Source organism: Rhinoraja longicauda, chromosome 4 (assembly GCF_053455715.1).
Source record: "Rhinoraja longicauda isolate Sanriku21f chromosome 4, sRhiLon1.1, whole genome shotgun sequence".
Lineage (NCBI taxonomy): Eukaryota > Metazoa > Chordata > Chondrichthyes > Rajiformes > Arhynchobatidae > Rhinoraja > Rhinoraja longicauda.
This window is the reverse complement of record NC_135956.1, coordinates 46,419,792-46,443,376: the sequence shown is the minus strand read 5'-3', so window position 1 is coordinate 46,443,376 and position 23,585 is coordinate 46,419,792. Positions and strand designations below refer to the sequence as shown.

Sequence of the window (23,585 nt, the reverse complement as noted above, 5' to 3'; positions counted from 1 at the left end):
CTCTTTTATCTATCCATGAAACAAAATGTGTGCCTCCACAATTCTCGGAGATAAAATATTCCCAGACATTCATCGCCTAGTGTGAAAAGACATTTCCGTGCACCTGCTTTCAATGACTAGTCCCTTATCTTGTAATGGTCCCAGACAGTAATCAGGACTGAATTTGAGTTCATGATTAAGATGCAAATTGAGGTCTTGTACAAGTTCACAGAATCAGAAATTTAGTTCAGCTTAGAGTTGGAAATGGGCCCTTCAGCACACAGAATCCAAGCCGACCACCCGTTCATACTAGTTCTATGTTATCCACTCCCTACACATTAGGAGCGATTTATAGAGGCCAATTAACCTAGAAACGCACACATTTGAGATATCAGCTCTTCAGCCCACTGATTCCATGTCACCATCAATCATCTGTTCATATTAGTTTCAAGTTATCCCACTTACAATTACAATTTAAAATAATACATAGACTACATTATTCGAAGACGAAATTAAATAGGATTTTTCCTAGTATCTCTCCTATTTGTGATAAATGTCAATTTCAAGAAGCTAATTTAACTCATATTTTTGTAACTTGCACAAAAATGCAAAATTTCTGGTTGGATATTTTTAAAATAGTTTGTAAAGTTATCGACAAGCAATTGGATATGGATCCAAAATTAATAATATTAGGATTATCAGAACATATTACAAACTTTACAACAAGTCAGGTACATTTTCTTGATTACAGTTTAATAACTGCGTAAAAATTAATACTTAAATTTTAGAAAAAACCAATAACCCCCACAATTAAAATGTGGATTACGGAAATGACAGAGACCTTGCATTTGGAAAAAATAAGATTTGCCTTAATTGACAAACCTGATTTATTTTTTAAAATATGGTCTCCATTTATTGAATTTTTAGAAAAGTAAATGGGTTTGACACAGGACTAAAATAAAAATTTAAAATTAAAAGTTGAAAGTTGAAACTTGAGTTTAGGGTTGGATGTACAACTGTGGTTATTGTCTCCCGGATCTACCCCCTTTAATTTTTATAGTTATAACTCTTTTTTTTATTCTCTCTTCCCAATAATTTAGTTTTTTTTATCTTTCTTCTTTATTTTTATTTTCTCTCTTTAAAAATTTAAAAATTGAAGCTATGTAAGAACTTTGTAACAAATTTGTCTCTTATTTCTATCTGTACATATGCTTTTCAAAAATTAAATTTAAAAAAAAAAAAAAAAAAGTTATCCCACTTTCTCATCCGTTCCCTACACATTAAGAGCAATTTAATGGAGGCTGATTAACCTAGAATCCGTGTAGGAAGTACTATTTCAACTAGGGCTCCCGCAATTTCCTCTCTAGCTTCGCATCATGTCCTCGGATATATCTGATCAGGCTCAGGAGATTTGTCTATCTTCATACACACATCTTTGGGATATGGAAGGAAACAGGTGCACCCAAAACAAATCCGTGCGGTCACAATCAAACCCGGGTTCTAGATCTATGAAGAGGCAGCTCTATCTGCTGTGCAACTGTGCCACCCTTTAATGCCATTCAGTAGCTGTTCACAGAGCAGATACAATTCGGAATAGCCCAAAGGTAGACACAAAATGCTGGAGTAACTCAGCGTGTCAGGCAGCATCTTGGGAGAGAAGGAATGGGTAACATTTTGGGTCGAGACCTTTCTTCAGACTGAACAAGAGAGCCTGATAGTGGTTACTAAATCTACCTTCGATTTAAACCAGCATCTGCAGTTCTTTCCTTCACATTAGCCCAACTACAAAATCCAACTCAAAATGTACAATGATAATAAATCTCTGAACTTTGGTAGCTATTAAAATGATAACAAAAAATGCCAAACAGGGACAACACAGTTTATTTTCTGAATATGCAATCTTGCAAAAGATAGGAAACAAGTTACTGCAACTTTAATGATGATTTTATACTGACATAAATAAGTCAATATTGCACATCTCTAGCTGAGTGAAGACAGGCTAGAGCAGTTTGCATTCCATTATAAATGTAGCCTCTTACAATAAAAAGCTGCTAACAATAATGTGCTTGTTAAATATTTTCGTCCTGCCATTTTGTACATCAAAGATCGAAAGATGTTACTTGACATAAAACATGATTCTTGTCATTCTGTATCTCAGTCCTCATTAATCCAAAGGTGCAGACTTTATTTCCCTCCAGTCATGAAGTAGTGGCTGTAAAAGTTGCTGAAACAAGGGAGCCTGATAATGGTTACTAAATCTAAAAAAAACCAAGGGGGATGCTAAGGGCAGACCCTGATCTGCAAAGTTAACTCGTCACCAATTATAAATGTAATAAAATTGCTAAATTGTACAAATCTGTTCAAAAACAGAAAATAATATTTACAAAGACCCTTTCAATTGCAGTAGTAGTAAAACTTTGGCACTGTGGATAAAATTGAATCTCTCACTTTCTGAAAGATACTCATACTGTAAGTCAGTCCTTCATTCCGTCTCTGTTTGCTATTTCACACAGAGTCCGAGACAAAGCCTCAGTTACTTTCTTTACGTCTCAGAGAATAAAATGGTAGTTTTCTTTAGACATGTCGCAATGTGCGCCAGTTATTTTCTCATTTGGTTTCCTGCAAAGGGAAAACAAAAGAAATGTTACGCACTTTAACAAGAGACAAATCCTAACAAAAAATCTCCCTCGTGTTGTAAATCACTTGTGTTGGGATGTTTTTAGATTGAGTTTTCACCAACCAAACTGATCATGAAAGATTGATAGAGTCTCTCTCTTCATGGATTCTTCCTGGTTAAATATCTCCAGCATTTTCTGTTTTAGGCTTTCTTGTAGTTTGATACTTTGCACAATACTTTTCTTCATTCTTTCGAAGATCCTTGCATCAAAGGGATTCGGTCCTCTGGGTAACATTAATCTTTGTGTGAAATGCAAAAAACAAACTGTTGGAGGAACTCCGCGGGTCAGGCAGCACCTGTGGAGAGAAATGGACTCTACAGTAACCGCCTGGGCCCCGAGTTCCTCTAGCAGCTTGTTTTTGGCTCAAGACTCTGACATCTGCAGTCATGTGTTTCTATTGATGGCCTGACTAATGTTGCACATCATTCTAGCTGTACTCAAAAATCAAAATCCAAAAAACAAAAAAAGCAAATATTGAAAACAGGATAAAAAAGTAAAATATGAGAAACACTAAGCAGGTCACCTTCTGCCTTAAATCTCCAGCACATCAGAATGCCGATAAGATTAACAGCTTTTCCTCCACAGAAGCCAGCAGAGAATTCCCAGAATTGTGTTCTTATTTCGAGAATAATCAGAGTTTTTTATAATCCATGCCTCAGTGTAAAATAGTTTATGCCTTGCAGGAATGAATTCCACACTGCCCTGCCAAAGCCAGCAGCCCAAAGTTCATTGATGCATTCAAGGGAAAGTGTGAAAAGTACAGGAAGGAGAGGAACAAAAAGATATAATAACAAGAGGCAGAAGAGGGCTGCGAGGAGGATGTGGTGCAGCAACCCAACATGGAGGAGGAAGGTCAAAGAGTCTTTTCCTGATGGTAATTATCAACCCAAAAGGACATTCTACAAAGAACACAATGAGTAAACTCTCCACTAATAATCCCTGTAGCTACTCGTAATTTGTTTTGTTTTCTGAATTTACAGCTTTGTAAGGAATAATTCATAATGACACAGTGATACTGTTGGTATACTGTTGATGCTGAAAATCAACATAAGGAGAGTGTTGGTACCAATGCTTCCTTGAGGCACCCAGTGCTTTCCTGTTGAAGTAAATATAATAGTCAATTGATGCATGGAAAGATCCCACAACCAGCATTGTAATAATGACCAGATCATCCTCTTATTTTCTGGTGTTGAGGGATCATTATTGGCTAGGGAATTTATGGATATGGATCATGTGCAGGCAGATGAGATTAGTTTATCTTGGCATCATGTCCAGCACACACATTGTGGGCCAAAGGCCCTATTCTTGTGCTGTATTTTTCTATGTTCTATGTTACAAGGGAGAACCTTCCTGATCTTCCTTGAAATAGCTGCTTGGAATCGGAGACAAAACATGAGGTATTTGTTTAAGAGTGTTAAAAAAAAAAAGAGGTTTTCATTGTGCTGCGTTTATTTACTTCAGTGCATGAGTCAGCCTAGATTTTGTGCTGAAATCTCTGGAGCGGGACTTGAACTCGTGACCTGCTGCGGAAATGCTACCCACTGAACTATGGCTGACAGCTGAAACATGATATGAATTGAGAAGTTATTCTTCAACTAGCCAAACTGAATGCTAATTATGAAGCAGACGAGTGCACACAGATAAAGCAGCATATAGCAAAGGAAACAGCAAAATATGCAAAGCAGCCACATTTTTAGCCACCATTTTTTTGTAATCTCCTTTGTTCCTAGATTTTTGAGTTGCCGAACCAGGCCACGATGCAACTAGTCAATGTGCAGGAAAATAACTGCAGATGCTGCTACAAATCGAAGGTATCACAAAATGCTGGAGTAACTCAGTTGGTCAGGCAGCATCTAGGAGAGATCCGAAACGTCACCCATTCCCTCTCTCCTAGATGCTGCCTGACCTGCTGAGTTACTCCAGCATTTTGTGATACCTTCAACTAGTCAATGTGCTCTCTACTGTCCATGTGTAGAAGTTTAAAGGAGTATTCGCTACAACATCGCTGCCCTTCAAGCCATGTTTTAACTGGGATTATGTGAATGCAATGTAATACTACTTGCAGGGAGGGTCTCAATGATAAAATAAGACAATCAGATTAGTTAATTGTACTGTGGAAGCCCTGAGTGATTTCAGTGGTCCCTGCTGTTACAGACTGAGGTTCAATGCACCTTTCAAAAGCTAACACTCCACCTGTATTTCAATGGGGAATATGGATGCAAAGTAGAGAGGAAGTCTCACCCGATGTGCAGCTTCTTAATTATGAAATCAATTATTTCCCAGTATTGAATTATTAACTCAAATAAGCATTACCTTTTCTATATAAGCAGATGATTTTTGTTTTGTTTTTGATTACATCTCACAACACCTACACTGCGCTTTTGCGGTTGCAGCTCCTAGGCTGTGGAACAGCATCCCTCTCCCCATCAGAACTGCCCCCTCCATCGACTCCTTTAAGTCCAGGCTCAAAACCTATTTCTACTCCCTAGCGTTTGAGGCTCATTGAGGAGGTGCTGTGAACTGTTTTGTATGTGCTGTTATGTTTGTGTGCTACTGTATGTGTCATTTTTTCCTTAGTACCTAATCAGATGTACAGCACTTTGGTCAACGTGGGTTGTTTTTAAATGTGCTATACAAATTAAATTGACTTGACTTGACTTGACTTGACTTGAAGGCAGAGCCTTCGCCAATAGTCAAAATACTTCTGTGCACTATATTTGGCAAGAGAGCTCTGTGCTGTACTGGGTCTCTGCACCAGCAATTGGCTGCAAGGAAAACTATTTCACGAGGGTGGCACGGTGGTGCAGCGGAAGAGTTGCTGCCTTACAGTGCCAGAGACACGGGTTCGATCCTGACTATGGGTGCTGTCTGTACGAAGTTTGTATGTTTTCTCTGTGACAGTGTGGGTTTTTTCTGGGTGCCCTGGTTTCGGCTGTTCTCCAAAGACGTACAGGTTTGTAGGTTAATTGGCTTTGGTAAAATTGTAAATTGCCCCCAGTGCATAAGATAGTGCTAGTCTTTGGGGATCGCTGGTTGGCACGGACTGGGTTGGCATGGACTGGGTGTATTTCTAAACTAAACAAGGGCAGGGGCATGGCAAGCACAGACGGCATTCTGCCCAATGGGGCGGACTGTACGCAAGCTTGCTGGGGCTGAAGCCCGATTCTGGCTAACACTGCTGCACCACAGCTCTCAGAGGTCCAGTGAAAACTACGATGGGACACTTCCTTATCTTAATCAGAATGTACTTTATGACAAATTGAACCACCAGTGCTATGCAGGCTGTCCCTGGGTTTCGAACTCTCGAACTGATGGACACCTGTGCACACAAACCAGCTCCTGCAGTATTAAATGAGAGTCCAATGTACATACACGTTCTTTCCTATGAACTGCAGAACTAGTTATCTTTTTCTCTTCACTTTTAGCAATTGTTCTTTCTTATCAGTTGTACGTGGCTTTGATGCACTTCATTACAAATCTGTGTAGGTATATGGATACTTCCCTATCCAGTGACGTGTCTATTTTCCAAATAATGGACAGAATTGCCACATGGACGTCAGCAACTGTCAAACCCTTTCATTACCGGTAATGACATCCGTCTGGTCACCAGAGCTAAACTATCTCCACAATATTAGCTGAGAATTGTATGCAGTTCCCAAGATTTCATATCATATCATATCATATATATACAGCCGGAAACAGGCCTTTTCGGCCCACCAAGTCCGTGCCGCCCAGCGATCCCCGCACATTAACACTATCCTACACCCACGAGGGACAATTTTTTTTTTTTTACATTTACCCAGCCAATTAACCTACATACCTGTACGTCTTTGGAGTGTGGGAGGAAACCGAAGATCTCGGAGAAAACCCACGCAGGTCACGGGGAGAACGTACAAACTCCTTACAGTGCAGCACCCGTAGTCAGGATCGAACCTGAGTCTCCGGCGCTGCATTCGCTGTAAAGCAGCAACTCTACCGCTGCGCTACCGTGCCGCCCGTGATTCCATTCTGTTAAGGGGTAACTGATAGAACAATGGGGAGGAGTGTTTAATACAAATTTCTACCGTCAGAGACAACTGGGTAACCAGCCCATCCCCCACCACATGGAGTGGGCAACCAGACCCTCCTCACCACACAAGGGCATCCGCCCAGCCCCTGCGGTCACAGAGATGGGCTGGTCAACAGCCCCTTCCCTCACCCTCCCCACCAAGTGAAAGGTTCCGTCATCCAGACCTCTCCCCCTCACCCGAGAGGTTCCATCATCAATCTGCTTCTCTCCCAACGGGAGGGGGAGGCGGGGGGGGGGGGCAATCAATCCATTCTCCAGTCCAAGAGACCAAATACATTTCAATCCTGGTGGACAAAATCCATTACCTTAGCTATATGTTTGAATTTTCTGCAGACATGCTTTCTGAATCCAGTTCATTAAACCCCGTTGAGCCGCACTGTGATGCACGTGCCCAGTTGGCAGTCAAGTCAGACAAGACATAGTCATTCCTCTCGTTGATATCATCCACCACACCCCAGTCTTCGTTCACATCCTCCTCGCTACATTGACCGTCTCTGCTGCTGCTGTCAGACGTGTCCATGGCATCTTCCGTTTGCTTTTCTGCAAACCAGTCCCTCACTTGCTCGTAGCTCATGTTGGACCTGGACACCAGCTCGTCGAGGTCTTCTTCCCTTAATTGCCTGTGCTGCAGGTAATACTGTAACAGGACCGATTTGCCAGCCCGGCTCTGCGTGGAATATACTGTCCCGCCCCAAGCACCACTGGCTTTGTGTCCTCTGCCGCCCCGCCCTCCACTGCCGTTGACGTTACTCTGCCCGTTGTGATCTGAATTTGCTCTTTGGTACTGGTCAAGCCATTTTAAATTGCCATTTTTTATTGCATACCTGTTGTCGCCAAACCAGCGCACTATGTCGTTCCGAGCCAGTCCACTCTGCACCACTAAGCTGTCGTATTGCTCCACTGTTGGCCACTGCGTGCGTGCGAATGCACTCTTCAGGATATGCAACTGCTCCTGGCTTTTTTTGTGAGTCCTGTCAATTGGACTGGCTGTTTTAGTATGTTGCAATGGAGGGGTTGACCTGGACTTGGAGAGAAAATGCGGAGCGGAGTGTAACGTTTTAGCGTGGGTTTTTTCAGCTTCCTCCGACTTTATATTTTCTTGCTTCAGGATCGTTTTCCTCCTTTCTAGAATCCCTCCTTCTAACGAGTCTCTCAGTTTCCTCCGCTCGGAAAACCAGGCGTCTATTTCCCTCCTGGTCAGCTTGGACTCCACCCGCAGCCTCTCCTTCTCCTCGTCCGCTGGGAAAGAGCTGTACTGGAAGCTCTCCTCCAGCACCCTCAGCTGCTCTGCGTTCTTCTCTTTGAACTTCTGCGGTCCAAACTCGGAGAACACGTGCCACCCGGACCTCCGAGTGCTGTGGCCCACGGTGGGTTCGTGGGGAATGGTGACTGTGCTTTCGGCAGGGGTGTGGCTCGAGTGCCCCCTCTGTGTGCGGTAACGGTTGTCACTGAACCACTTCTTAATCTCCGACCTGGTGAGCTTAGTGACGTGCAACAGCCGAAAAATCTCCTCGTCCTCAGGGAACGGGCTGATGGCAAAGCTGGCTTTGAGCACCGCCATTTGTTCCTTGGACTTCTTGCGACTCATGCTGATGTCCGTGTTCCCCTGCGAGAACAAGACCGAGTTGCCCTGCGAAGCAAGCTGGCAGACCTGCACAACGTTTGCACGCTTTGGATTCACTGCCACCTGGGAAGATGGCAGGACCCGTTTCTGAGTTTGGGTTTGGTTCGAGCTGCTGCCAGCCACGGTCAAAGTGAGGGGTGGACAAGGCACTGTTGCTGCCCCATTTGTGATTTGAGTCAACACAATGCCAGTCTGACCGACTAACTGGCACGACACTCCTGTCTGGATAACTTGCTGCGTGCTGCCTTTGGTAGTGGTAGGTACCTGCGCTGGCACAACAGTGATTGTTGGTGTCTGGATAGTGCCGTTAAACATCATTTTCCTGGCTTCTTCCACTTCCTCGGGAGCCCAACTGATGCCATGTTTAAGGCGCTGCGTCGAGAACCACATCTTGATCTGTTCTTCAGGATGTTTCGACACTGCTGTCAACCAGGACAGCTCTGCTTGGGTGGGATAGGGGAATTTGTTAAAGGAGCTAATCAGGCTTTTGTTAATGTCCATGGCGGCGTTGTACTTGGAGCCACGTATGGGAATCATGACTTTGGGTATTAGATTGATGTTTGGAGGGGGCTGTATGGATGGCATGACGTGAGCCACTCCATCCTTGATCACAGTTTCTGGAACAACCAAGCCACTTTGCGGAAGATCATTGCCACTCTCTTCTACCTTGCTCTCCCGCGTGATGCCAAATTCATCCTTCACCCGCGACAACACGCTTGCTCTTTTGCCATCAGCTTTGCTTTTGCCCATCTTCATGATGGGAGTTTTGCTGAGGGAGATGCCAGCTGGAGGGAACTCTTCTTTATCTGTGTTCCTGCCATTGGTGGGATCTTCGACAGTTTGTTCAAGAATAGTCTGGTTATTGCGCTTTATCAACTTCAACTTAAAGTTGCTTTCTCCTGGATGATGCCTACCATTATGATCAGTAAACGTATCATACCTTTTTGTCGTAAAGTTACATACCGCACAGACATAAAATGGATTGAGGATAACATTTGGATGTATGGTATCAACATGTTCTGTAAATTCATTCAAGTCTTGCGATTCAAAGGTGCAGTATTTACATTCATAGCCCCCTTCCAGTTTCCTGGTCTGTTGACTTTCTAAGGCAGCTTTTTCCAAACCCTGATCCGCTTCAGCCGTTTCATTATCTGTTGGCCAGCTTTCATCGGTCAAGTGGTGCGGTGACCCACCAGCCTGCTCGACCATCTCCACCTCTGGGTCCTGCTCCGTGACATCGGCCGCACGAACCATACACGGCGTTGTGGACTTCCGTTTGCTAGCCATCAGTGGCTTCAAGATAAGAGCAGTTGATTGAGGGTCTTCCTGAAGACCAGTGGTCTCTCGAAGGAAGTGTGTCCAGCACCACTTCAGGTTGTAGTAGCTCACCTTTACTGATTGCCGTCAGCTCTAACGAGCACCTTTGTCGGCTGCATCACAGGAGAATTCTACCTGCAATGCAACACAATGATTTCAGATTTCTATAATTAATATTTATAAATGCACAACAGTAAAAAACGGAAGACATCACCCTTGAAAACTTAGTGACATCGCATCTGGTGAATAAAGGATTCAGAAAAATCACAAAGTGATTTCCAATGATGTGAGTGGTGCAGTGGGTAGAGCTGCTGCCTCATAGGGCCAGAAAACCGGGTTTGGTCCAGACCTCGGATGCTATCTGTGTGGAATCTGCACGTTCTCCCTGCGAGTGTTTGGGTTTCCCATGGGTCCCACGTCCCAAAGATGTGTGGGTATGTCGGTTAATTAGTCTCTGTAATTTGCCATTAGTGTGTAAGGAGTGGATGGGAAAGTGGGATAACATAGAACCAGTGTAAAAGGTGATTGGTGGTCAGCGTGGACTCGGTGGGCTGAAGGTCCCATTTCCACGCTGTGTTTTTCAATCAAAGTTCCTTGGCAGTACTTAAGGTCATATGACACCTAGATTTATTAGCTCCTTTATTCATATCCTTTAGATGTGAATAAAGTTTTCCAAGGCATGCAGTTGAAGCAAGAAAGTGTGTGATAGAATATGTATTTGACCACACAGAGAGTGGTGAGTCTGTGGAATTCTCTGCCACAGAAGGTAGTTGAGGCCAGTTCATTGGCTATATTTAAGAGGGAGTTAGATGTGGCCCTTGTGGCTAAAGGGATCAGGGGGTATGGAGAGAAGGCAGGTACAGGTTACTGAGCTGGATGATCAGCCATGATCATATTGAATGGCGGTGCAGGCTCGAAGGGCCGAATGGCCTACTCCTGCACCTATTTTCTATGTTTCTGTTTCTAATACCCAAATAATATACAGAAGACTAAATGGGGCAATGGGATTGAGAGTGTAAGAAAAACGTTTTTGGATCAACAATAATTCAGTTTAAATGAGAATTCATATTTATAAAATTAAAGTTTCTATTAACTAATTATTGCTTGACAGTAATTATGGCTTAGTGTGCCTTTAATAATTCACTTACAATTGAATGGACAAGTGCCAACATTTTCCTGGCATGATTAATGGATTTCTAAATACTGGAAATTCACATCCTTCGACAAAAGGCACATCGTGCTCTGACAGAGCGCAAGATCCTGGCGGAACAGGGAATCCCGCACAGAATCTTCTTGATTTATCTGCTTCGCGGGAACGGAGGTTAGAAATTGCTGCCTGATAGCGACTCTACTAATGGCAATTGTTTTTTCACTAATACCAATATAAAATCCCAGCCGTATAAATTTTATAGAGTTCCATTATTCCATTAGTGGATACAGATTTGATTATGTTAGATTCTTGGAGTAATACCTTGCTGGTAACCAAGTCCTGGCCCGAAACAGTACAATACAATACAATACAATATATCTTTATTGTCATTGTACAGGGGTACAACGAGATTGGGACATCACCTATTCATATTTTTCAGAGATGCTGCCCAACCCGCTGAGCTATTCCAGCACGTTATGTCCTATTTTTGATAAGTTAAGCAAACCTCTTCTGAATTTTCCATAGGTGAAAATACAATTCACCACAATACATCACATTATGTTTTGATTTAAGAAAACATTCTTTTATTCCCCAACCACCACTTGCCAACGCTGTAATTCATGAACATTAAAAGAGTCCATTAAGCAAACTGTGAATGCATAACAATGCTTCTGTTTGGCAGGAACTCATTAGTTCGCTGAGTTTTGCAGGTTGCAGTACTGAACTAAGATCCTCCAACTCAAGCTTAACTGCAAAGTGATTTATAAAGACAACACTGCCTGTTTCATGCTCAATTATCTTGAACATGCTGTTTTGAAACAACAAAACCAATTTCAAAACCATTATTCTTGTTAGACCTGTAACCTTTGAACAAATGGCTGAAGATCTTTATTTTCAAGTAGTCAGGCAGCTTTATATTTCTGTGTGTCAACAAAAAACAAAACGGCACAGAGACTTGTTTACCTGGCGAAGGAATGATCAGAATCAGGAGGAACTGATGCAGGATTAATTATGCTGTTTTCAGCAAGTGATTTTTATTGGAGCTAACTTGGACATTATATATCTCTGCTAGGTTACGTTATTTTCAAGGTGGGGGAGGAATGGGTCTCGAGTCCACAATAGATCGGCTGGGAAATGGCACTGCCCTGGAGCCAACAGTCAAGTCATATACCAGACAAAGACTGCTTGTGCTAAATCGTAAACAATCACCACTCACACATTTTGAGGAAACTGCCACTTCACATTTTCACTTTCACTGAGCACGTCACAAAAAATAATGTTTACCAAGCAAAACAAGACCACCAGTGAAAGAAGCCAAATGTTTTCTGAACGCACCAGAACCAGATGGATGTGTTCAGTAGAAGGTACTACAAAAATCAACGCTGATAAGCGAACCAGGTGGGAGGAAGGAAGCGGTCTGAAGAAGGGTCTCGAGCCGAAACGTTACCCATTCCTTCTCTCCAGAGATGCTGTCTGACCCACTAAGTTACTCCAGCTTTTTGTGTCTTTCTTGGGTTTGTAACAATATGGATTAAGTCACTGATTGAAGGGTATATTGGGTACAATAGCACGATAGATTAGCAGCCAGAATTTTGTACTCACCATGAGAGCTGGGAAATAAGATTCAAGTCACTACATTTGGAATTTGTTTTGGTCAGTTACATTAAATTAGATTTTTTTTTAATTAACAAAAAAAAACCTGGTTTGCCAATATCCTTCTGGGGTTTAAAAAATCTGCTGTCTCTATCCCATTTATATGTGACTTCAGACCCACCAATGTGGTTGACTCTTCATTGGCCCTTACTTCATACGATCATGAGATAGTAGTATAATTAGGCCATTCGGCCCATCAAGTCTACTCCGCCATTCAATCATGGCTGATCTATCTCTCTCCTTACCCCATTCTCCTGCTTTCTCCCCATAACCTCTGACACTTCCGAGACAATTAGGGGTGAACAATAAATGCTAACTTTGCCACTGACTTGCACATCTGATGAGGCAAGAAAATTAATGTGGACAGCCCAGTTTTTTGAAGAAGGGTTCCGACCCAAAACGTTGAGTCTGAAGAAGGGCCCACCCTGAAACGTCACCCATCCCTTTTTTCCAGATACTTTGCCTGGCCTGCTGAGTTACTCCAGCACTTTGTGTCTATCTTTGGTACATACCAGCATCTGCAGTTCCTTTCAACACTGCCATGTTTATTATTTTTTTAAATCTCTAAGTTACTGGAAACTGAATTATAACAGCCACACTATAAGATTTTGCTTTATCTAAATTTCCATAGACCTGACGGTCTTGTAATTTACTAGAAGCTCCAGGTCAAATCCCAAGAACTTGCAGATATATGGAGGGAATGGCAAACCCTCAGTACCGCACTGGACAATCTATCAGACTGAGTCCCAAAGCTGGACATAAAGTGCTGGAGTAACTCAGCAGCATCTCTGGAGAACATGGATAAGTGACGGGCCAAAGGCAACTTTGACACGTTACGTCAGCAGCCCTTTTACACAATTGGAATGAAAAATAATGGACTGATTGATGGATTGAAAGATAGGGCCTGGAAACCAGCCCTTCAGCCCACACCAACCATGCGTTCACCCTTGTTCTATGTTATCCCACTTTCAGATGCACCTCCCACATAACAGAGACAATTAACAGATGTCAATTAATCTACGAAACTTATACGCCTTTGGGATGTGCAGGAAACCGGAGTACATAGAGGAAACCCAAGCGGTCACAGGGAGAACTAGCAAATTCCACACAGACAGCACCCAAGGACAGGATCAAACCCAGGACTCTGCCTCCGTGAGGCAGCAGCTCTACCAGCTGTGCCACCCGTCAATAAGGGATCCAAAGAAACAGATGCTCACTTGAATAACTTAGATGGAGGTTAAATTATGGGTCTTTACCCCCAATGGATAACCTTAACCTGGATAAGCAGCCTTTCCCCTCACCATCAAGGGATCCGAATCTTTAAGGATAAGGACAGTTAGATTTCACGAAGACACTGGTTTCTGTGGCAGGATTTAACTTTCATGACAGGATTTAAATGGCCGATATCTGGCTTTTATCAAATGACGTGACACTGAAACACAAGAAAGCACTCCCATTCCACAAAACATTTACAGAAATAAATCCAACATGCACACATTTACTGAACCATGTGAACTCATGTACCTACGATTTTCATCCTCCTTCTCTCATACACAACCATGCTTTTCCATAACTCTGCAGCCTACAAACCTACAGTCCTATAAGCCCTAGGGATCTCTGCACTCCACCAGTTCCAACATCTGCACATCACTGATTTTACTCTCCCCACTCTTGGCAGCCCTGCCTTCAGCTGCCTGGGCCCCAAGTTCTGGAATTCCCTTCATAAAACTCCCTGCTTGTATAATGGCTTTTTACGACTCGCCTTAAAATCCTGCTTCTTTCCTCTGGTTAGCTCTCCATTTTTCTTAGACAAATGCACTTGGATACTTTGCCATGTTAAAATGGCCAGTATGAACACAGTTTGTTGTTTTATTCAGCTAAACCCATCATATTAGGCAGAAGTGAGCCATCTTGAGTTGTGTTTCCTTTATTTAGTTTGACCTCAGTCAACCTCAGTCATCTGAACTCAGTCCAGATGTAAAAGATGAAAATCTCTGTGCCAGACGCAAGAGGCCAGCGTAGAGTTAGCTCTCTTCTAATTTCATCTCAACCTTAGGGTCTCCTGACAAAACTGTAATTATGAATTTTTATTTTTAAAACAACTGTGGCAGATTGAAGCAATATTTTAATTAAGATCAAATAATGTTTTAGATACACTTAACGCAGTATTGTTTTATAATGATTGCCGGTTCCTATATTGCCCTCTCGCAAACATTAGTTGAAACTTTAATTTATCACTTTCATGTTCAAGTGCTCGGAGTTGTGTGCTTCAAGAAAATGTTTATTGGCCCAGTCTATGGGTTTGGTTTTGGAAAAATGTGCATAGAATTTTAAGCAAGCAATAAATATATTGTGCAATATATTGTGCAATTACTGCAGCTCCTACAATTATTCCAAGCTGTCAAAAATGGCAAGATATCTGCATCAGTTCATAAGAAAGACAGATCTTTGAAAATATAAACCACTGAATGCCAGAACCTTATGCTTACAGTCCTGGCAGTCCCTGGGTTATGACAGGGATTTGTTCGGGAGGACTGTTTGCAATCTGAACTGTTCATCACTTAGAAATGAATAAACACAGGGTATGAGGGAGGATCGTAGAAAGAGCTGTGAAGGGTAAGCGAGCAGCCGCCAGCCGGTCTCACTGACTCAGGCAGCGAGTGAGTCCGCTCAATGCACCCAGCCCCCGACTGCTGTGGCCTGAGTGGGGGTGGGGAGAGAAGGCACGTAGAAATGGCCTGTTCCCACCCAGCAGAAGATGCCGGCAGCCCCACAGCAGCCAGCAAATCCATCCAGCTGGTCTCCCGAACACGTTCATATGTACAAACTGTCTGCAGGTTGGGCACTCGTAAGCTGGGGAGGTCCTTAGTGTATGATATTACCTCACTCAAGGCATTTGTAATAAATTATTTGTGAGGACCTACACATGAGGAGGCAGCTATGCATGCACTCAAGTATGTTCCACCAATCAATAGGATTAGGGTCAATCCTGTACTTTCTTCCCTGCTCCATCTGTCCTTTTCGGTATTGGTATTAGTTTATCATTGTCACATGTACCGACATACAATGACAAACACTGCTTTGCACGCTATCAATGCTAATCATACCAAACATGAACACATCAGGTAGTATAGAAGCTTTTCATTGTACTTCGGTATATGTGACAATAAACTAAAGTAAACTAAAAATAAACAGATTGTAGAATATATGTGCTGCAGCAACAAAAAAAGTGAATGCAGAACAGTACAACACAGGAACAGGCACTTCAGCACACATTTGTGCCAAACATGATGCAAAGACCATCACTTATCTACCTGCACATAACTTGTATCCCTCCATTCCCTGCATATCCATATGCCTTGTCCTAAAGTATTTTAAATGCCACTAAAGCATCTGCTTCAACCATCACCCCTGGCAGTACATTCCAGGCATTCATCACCCTCCGTAAAAAATCTTTGCTCCTTAAAACTTTGCTCCTCTCACCATTAATGCTACACCCTCTACCATTTGATTTTTCAATCCCAGGAAAATGATTCAATCTACACTATCTATGCCTCTCATAATTTTATATAATACTATCAAGTCTCCCAGCAACCTCCGGCGCTCCAGTGAAAACAATCCAAATCTGTCCAACCTCTTCCTGTAACAAAAACCCCGAATCCGGGCATGATTCCGGTAATTTATTTCCCCTCAAAGCCACTTTCCAGACAAAACACGGGTTTCTCTCTACTCTACTGCCGATTTTTCAAAAATGTCTTCTTCTCTCAAAATGGCTGCTCACCAACTCTCTCCTCGACCTTGGAAGATAAATAAAAAACAATCTCCCACAGTTCTGCATCTACCCTGCTTTTTATTGGTTGCTCAGAGTCTCTTTCTCAGCCAAACAAACGCATGCTGTTCAAATGTCCCGCCTTCACTTGAAGATTAAACAAAAAGTGAAAGGGCTACCAGAAGGTAGACTGGAAGATTCAGAATATAGTCTTAGCATGAGAGATCACTTTAAGAGTCTGATAACAATGGGGAAGAAGCTATCCTCAAATCTAGTGGTATGTTCTTTCAATCTTTTGTATCTTCTGCCTGGCTGGACATTTAAATGACCAAGGTGCGAGTTGTCCTTGATTATGTTTGCTGATTTCCCAAGGCAGTGTGAAGCATAGATGGAGTCAAAGGGGGGGGGGTTATTTTGTGTCTTGGACTGGGCTGTGTTCTGCAATTTTTACTCTCCTCGTGTCTTTGCACTGAATATACTCAGTCAGGCACAGGGTACTCTTCTGAAAAGAAAAACCAGCAATCCTAAATATCAGAGTCATGGAATGGGCCATTAGGCCCATCAAGTCCACGTTGACCATCAACACCCATTAATTCTTCAGAGCAAGAAAATTCTCCATCACAGTCCCATACTGTTGACCCCTTATTCTGAGGCCTCTAGTTTCAGACTCTCCCAGCCCCAGCAAACATTCTCTCAGCAACTATCCTGTCCGTTCCTCTTGGAATCTTGTGTCCCACTGAGAACATTTTTCAATCAAACTTATGCAAATACATGCCAAGCTGATCCATTCCACCATTGGACATCCCACTAGTCCACTTTGCATTGACTACAAGACAAAACAAAATCCTTCCTGGGATAAGACTATGTCACTGCGATGCCACTGCAAGCAAGATTTTTAAATTGTATCATCTCACTGTACCTGTGCATACGACTATGAAAACTGGACAACCTACTATAGGTGTTGTCTGACTCAAGCCCTGTACTATCTTAGCAAATTCCATACTTTTGGATATCAGCCCTGATGCATTAAAGACCAACATATCAAAGGCGTAAGTGGGAATATTGCCTTGCAGTAGATTGCCTTATCCCAGTCACTGGCTTCAGGACTGCCTGAGAGCTGTACTTAGACAGTGACACCTACCGATGGGAGATGGGTGAGGGATGGGGGAGGTGAATCTCAATCTTATCCTAGTGTACAGGGCACTGTGAATAAATGTGGGGTAGGTTGGTTAAGGTGAAACTCACAAGTCCTCGAGGATAATTTGATTTTCTGTGGCCAGGTTTTAAATTTTGTACTCAAGCTGATGCATAGTTTGTACAGAATTGATACCGACAGGCTCATTTTGTCAATTGGATGTTAAAAATCTTATACATTCAAGGACTTTAATCTACTGTCCTCTCCAAGAGAGGTGACGGGAATTATTGAACTAAGAAAGAAGGTCCCAGTTAATGTTATGTGGATTGAAGAACTCACACAGAAGGTGCAGTTTTACATTCATAACTGCTAAATTAATTTCTAAAAGTTCAGTTGCGTTCTTGAATCACATCATTTCGAAAAAGGGTTAGTATATACAAGTTTACTGTGCAATTCTAAAAGGTTTTGAAGGATGGTGTGTACTGCCTCCCCCCCCCCCCCCATGTGTGGCTTTGTACCTGCTTGTTAGAGGCAGACATTTTGAGGCAAACTTTGCTCATTGTTCAGCCCTCCGTCCAATGACATCATGAATGAGAACAAATGGATGAGGGGATTACTTCACACTGCTGGGGTCACGAGAACAGAACTGTCACAGCAAAACATTCCAGTGTCCCATCAGTGGCCTTTGGGAAGTCTTTGTGACATTAACACGGTGTTAGAATACACGAGAAAAAGGTGATGATGGTCACTTGGTGCCTTAAACCTAGCCCGTCGTTATGGCCATGAATCAATGGAATGGTTGGTTTGTATTATGGTCTGGGCTGCATTCACAAGTCTCTGCAAGACCACATAAAATTGCAGACAATTGTGGATGCAGCCCAGACCATCACACGAAACCAGCCTCCCTTCCACTGAAACTTCACACTTCCTCGGCAAGGCCACCACCATAATCTAGGATGAGTCTCACTCCCTCTTCTCCCCTCATGCAAGAAGTACAGAAGTGTGAAAACACACACCTCCAGATTCAGGGACTGTTTCTTCCCATCTGTTATTCAGCAACTGAATCACCCTATGAACAACTAGAGAGCAGTCCTGAGCTACTATCTCTCAGTGAAGACCTCATCAGACTTTACCTTGCACTAAACGTTATTCCCATTATCATGTATCTGTGGACTGTGGATGGCTCGATTGTAATCATGTAGTCTTTATGCTGACTGGCTAGCATACAACAAAACGCTTTTTACTGTAGCTCAGTCCACGTGACAATCAACTAAAGCTGATCCTGTATCTCAATATCATATTCTTGCCTGTAGCTTAATGCTTTTAGAGTCATAGAGTTACAGAGCGATACAGTGAGAAAACAGGCACTTCGGCCCAACTTGCCCACACCGGCCAACATGTCCCAGCTAGACACAAAATGCTGGAGTAACTCAGCGGGATAGGCAGCATCTCTGGCGAGGAATGGTGACATTTCGGGTTGAGATCCTTCTTCAGACTGATGTCATGGGAGTGGGCAGGACAGAGACAGAATGCAGTCGGAGACACTAAGTCTGATGGGAGAACTGGGAAGGGGGAGGAGATGGAGAGAGTGGGAAAGCAAGGGCTATTTGAAGTTAGAGAAGTCAATGTTCATGCCGCTGGGGTGTAAGCTACCCAAGCGAAATATGAGGTGCTGTTTCTCCAATTTGCGCTGGGCCTCACTCTGACAATGGAGAAGGGCCAGGACAGAAAGGTCAGATTGGAATGGGAGGGGGAGTTAAAGTGCTGAGCAACCGCGAGATCAGTTAGGTTAAGGCGGTTCGAGCGGAAGTATTCAGCGAAACGATCGCCGAGCCTGAGCTTGGTCTCGCCAATGAACAGGAGTTGACACCTGGAACAGCTGATACAGTAGATGAGGTTGGAGGAGGTGCAAGTAAACCTCTGCCTCACCTGGAAAGACAGTTGGCATCCTTGGATGGAGTCAAGGGGGGAGGTAAAGGGACAGGTTGTGGCGGGCCGAGTCATTTTGGTTTCAAATCGTCGTTTGTCGGGCTCGAACTCCCGCGTAGACTGGGCGTGATCTGGGCCGACCAATCCCGGGGTCTGAGACGGGCCGTCGTGTGTGGACGGAGAACAAAGGATTTGGCAGTTGGGATTTGAACTGGGGCATGCGCGCGTGAGCGATGGGGCTGTGTCGGTTATTTATTAAACGGAGTGTTTACACAACGCATGGCCCTCTACAGGGGTGACCCCGACGATCCAAAACAGCCTATTTTGGATTGTATCATGTCTGCAGCTGACAACCCAGACCAGCAGAACGCAGTTTCAATCAAACTGTCCACTTTCTGGACATCACAGCCCCACGTGTGGTTTCAACAGGATGAAGCCCAGTTCCACATCCGCCGGATCACCACGTACTATTACTGCGTGGTCAGTGCACTGGACCAGGACACCGCCGGGCGCATAATCGATTACCTTCGCCAGCCTCCAGCCGACGGCAAGGACGAGGGCCTCGAAACGCTCCTCGTGTGCACTTTCGGTCTCAGCCGCCGCGACAGGGCAGGCAGACTCCTGCACGTGGATGGCCTCGGTGATTGCAAGCCGTCCCTGCATATGGATGAAATGCTCGCCTTGATTGACGGACACAAGACCTGCCTCCTGTTCGAACAGGTTTTCCTCGAGCAGATGCCTGAGGACATTCGCCTGCTCCTCGCGGACGACGATTTCACCGACCCCGACGGTGGCAGCCCGTGTGGATGCGCTGTGGCATCAGCTGGGTGGCGGTGGTGCCTCAGCAGGTCAAGCGGCCGGGCCCAGCCTCCACTGCAGGCGCGACAGTGAAGCTAGCAAGGGTGAGTGGTGCCACTACCACCAAAGGTGGGGTTCCGGGGCCCGCTGATGCCGACCACCCTGCACGCATCCGGGAAACGCCTCGGCCGGCTGCCAGTAGTGGCTACTGCAGCCGGCCAGAAGCATCGCCTCCTCTACACCTGGGATCGTCATTCGGGACGACGTTTTCCCATGGACACCGGAGCAGAGGTCAGTGTTTTGCCCCCATCGGGAGCCGACGGTCGTTCCGGAAAGAGGAGGTCTTCTCTGGTCGCCACCAACGGCAGCAACATCATGACATATGGGGTCCGTAAGATCCCGCTCAACTTCAACTCCTGTCACATCAAGTGGCCCTTTACTATCGCCGAAGTCTCCCAAAAGCTGCTGGTCGCTGATTTCCTCCGGGCGCACTCCCTGCTGGTCGACGTGAAGGGACAACGTCTCATCAATTCTGAGATGTTCGAGTCGATCGCCTTGCAACAAATTGAACGCGCCACATCTTGGCTCAGTGACCTTCTCCGACAACGAGTACGCCAGGATCTTGGCCGATTTCCCCGATATCATAATCCCCCAGTTCACCCAAGCATGGGGTGATGCATCATATCCCCCACCACAGGACCGCCACTCCATGCACGCGCACACAGGCTGCTCCCCCGACAAGCTCCAACTGACCCTAGACGAGTTCCGCAAGATGGAGGAAATAGGTATAGTGTGCCGCTCAGACAGCCCGTGTGCATCCCCGCTTCACATGGTCCTCAAAGCGTCCAGGGGCTGGAGACCCTGTGGGGATTAACGCTGTCTCAACGACATCACAACGGCCAACCGGTACCCTGTCCCTCACATCCAGGACTTCACGGCCAATCTGGACGGCGCCAAGGTTTTCCAAAATCGACCTGGTACGTGGCTACCATCAAATTCCGGTCCACCCAGACGACATCCCCAAGACGGCTCTCATCACCCCGTTCAGGCTCCTTGAGCTCCTACAGATGCCTTTCAGCCTCAAGAATGCCGCCCAGGCTTTCCAACGGCTCATGGACATGGTGGGCCGCAGGCTGGACCATGTTCATCTACCTCAACGACATCCTCGTCGCCAGCCGCTCTCGCCAGGAACACCACGCACACATCCTGCTGCTCTGCCAGCGGCCCAATGAGCATGGGCTGGCCATCAACTTTGCCATGTGTCAGTTTGGCCTCCCTTCCATCTGCTTCCCCAGCCACCATGTCAACTAGCACGGTGCGGTCCCACTCCCGACCAATGTTGAGGCCATTTGCAAGTTTCCCAAACCCTCTACGGTGAAGGGACTCCAAGAGGTTGTCAGCATGGTCGACTCCTATCACCGTTTCGTGCCAGCAGCCGCCAGGATCATGCAGTCACTGTTCAAGGCCCTGGCCAACAAGCAGAAAGAGCTCGTTTGGGATGACGCAGCCACGTCCGCGTTCAACAACGCCAAAGAGGCGCTGGCAAAGGCAACGATGCTGGTACGTCTGCGAGCCAACGTGCCAACAGCTCTCACGGTTGACGCATCTGGCACAGCCTTGGATGGAGTGCTGGAACAAGTTATCAATGGTACCTGGCAGCCCCTCACCTTTTACAGTTGTCACCTGAGACCCCCCCCCCCCCACCCCCGAGCAGAAATACAGCGCTTTCGACCGGGAGCTCCTCGCTCTCCACCTGGCCATCCGGCTTTTCCGCTACTTCCTCAAGGGCAGGGATTTCACAGCTTTCACCGACCACAAGCCACTCAAGTTTGCCTTTGCCAAAGTGTCTGATCCCTGGTCATCCTGACAGCAGTGTCACTTGATCAACATCTCTGAGTACACGACTTGAGTCCAGCACATCGCAGGCAAGAGCAACCAGGTCGCAGATGCGTGGTATCGCACCGCCAACAATGCCATCCACGCTTTGGTCCCGGGTGTCGACTGCACGGCCGTGGCGACCACCCAGCGAGAGGCTGAGGAGATGCTCACCTACCGCACCACCATCTCAGGCCTGTTGTTGGAGGATGTGTGATTCGGGCCCGCTGACACCACACTCCTTTACGACATGTCTATTGGACAGCCAAGACCTATCATCCCCACAGCCTGGCGCCGCCGGATTTTTGACACGGTTCATGGTTTGGCTCACCCTTCCATCGATGGCAGCCAAGTTCATATGGCACGGATTGCGCAAACAGGTCGACAACTGGGCCAGGGCGTGCATTCTCTGTCACACCTCAAAGATTTAGCGACACATCAAGGTGCTGCTGCAGAATTTCGCTCTGCCACACCGGCATTTCGACCACATCCACGCCAACATTGTTGAACCGCCTCCTCCATCCAGAGGTGTCACCCACCTTGTCACCATCGTGGACCGATTCACGAGATGGCGGGAGGTCATCCCGCTGTCAGATACCTCCACTGCGACATGTGCACATGGCCTCACTGTCCATTGGATCACCCGCTTTGGTGAACATCTCCGACAGAGGTGCGCAGTTCACCTCCGAGTTGTGGTCAGCAATGGCCAGACCGCGTGGCACTCAGCTGAACCACACAACGGCCTCGCGGAACGTTTTCACCTGCACCTGAAGGCAGCCCTAAAGGCACGGCCCGGACTGGATGAACGTGTTGCCGTGGGTCCTGCTGGGCATACACACTGCCCCAAAGGAGGACCTGGCAACTTCCTCGGCCGAGCTAGTGTACAGCGCCCCGCTTACGGAGGACTCCATCCCGGCGGCACGTGAACATCAGGAACCGCCCACGACCATGCTGACGCGCCTCCGTGAGAAGGTGGGCACGCTCTCTCCAGTCCCAGTGTCGCGCCACGGACTCGCCACCATGTACGTCCCACACGCCCTCCAGTACTGCCAGTACGTTTTCCTTCGCCGCGAGTTCCACAGTAATGCCACTGCAAAGGCCTTACGAGGGACCCTTCAAGGTACTGCAACACGGCGCCACCACTTCTGTCATCAACATGGGTGGCAGGCACGAGACTGTCTCCGTGGACTGCCTTAAGCCGGCACACTTGGACATTGGCCAACCAATGCAGGTGGCACAACCCCGCCGCAGAGGGCATCCACCATCACGACCACACCCGCTCTCAACTCTGCTAGCTGCGAGCCCGGACACAGGAGACACGTACACAAGATCAGGCCGCCTCACTCGTCAGCCTAACTGCCTCCATTGCTCCGTTACTCAGCTGGGGTGGGGGGGGGTCATGTAGCGGGCCGAGTCATTTTGGTTTCGAACCGTTGTTTGCCGGGCTCGAACTCTCACGTGGACTGGGCGGATCTGGGCCCACCAATCATGGGGTCTGGGGGGACGGGCCGTCGTGTGTGGGCGGAGAACAAAGCAATGGCAGTTAGAATTTGAACTGAGGCATGCGCGTGTGAGCGACGGGGCTGTATCGGTTAATTATTAAATGGAG

General features: G+C 45.8%; 1 protein-coding gene across 3 annotated transcripts in view; it reads right to left on the bottom strand.

The window, feature by feature from the left end:
* Window positions 1-1,852: 1,852 nt before the first annotated feature.
* Window positions 1,853-23,585, bottom strand: part of zhx2a (zinc fingers and homeoboxes 2a) — a 71,644-nt gene continuing 49,911 nt past the window's right edge. For all 3 annotated transcript variants that reach the window (XM_078397667.1, XM_078397668.1, XM_078397669.1), the window contains exons 2-3: window positions 7,032-9,802; window positions 1,853-2,598 (exon numbers count right to left, since the gene is read on the bottom strand). In XM_078397667.1, coding sequence (XP_078253793.1) covers window positions 7,037-9,637 — 2,601 coding nt within the window. In that variant the 5' untranslated portion in view covers window positions 9,638-9,802 and the 3' untranslated portion in view covers window positions 1,853-2,598; window positions 7,032-7,036. The remainder of the gene's footprint in view (window positions 2,599-7,031; window positions 9,803-23,585) is intronic.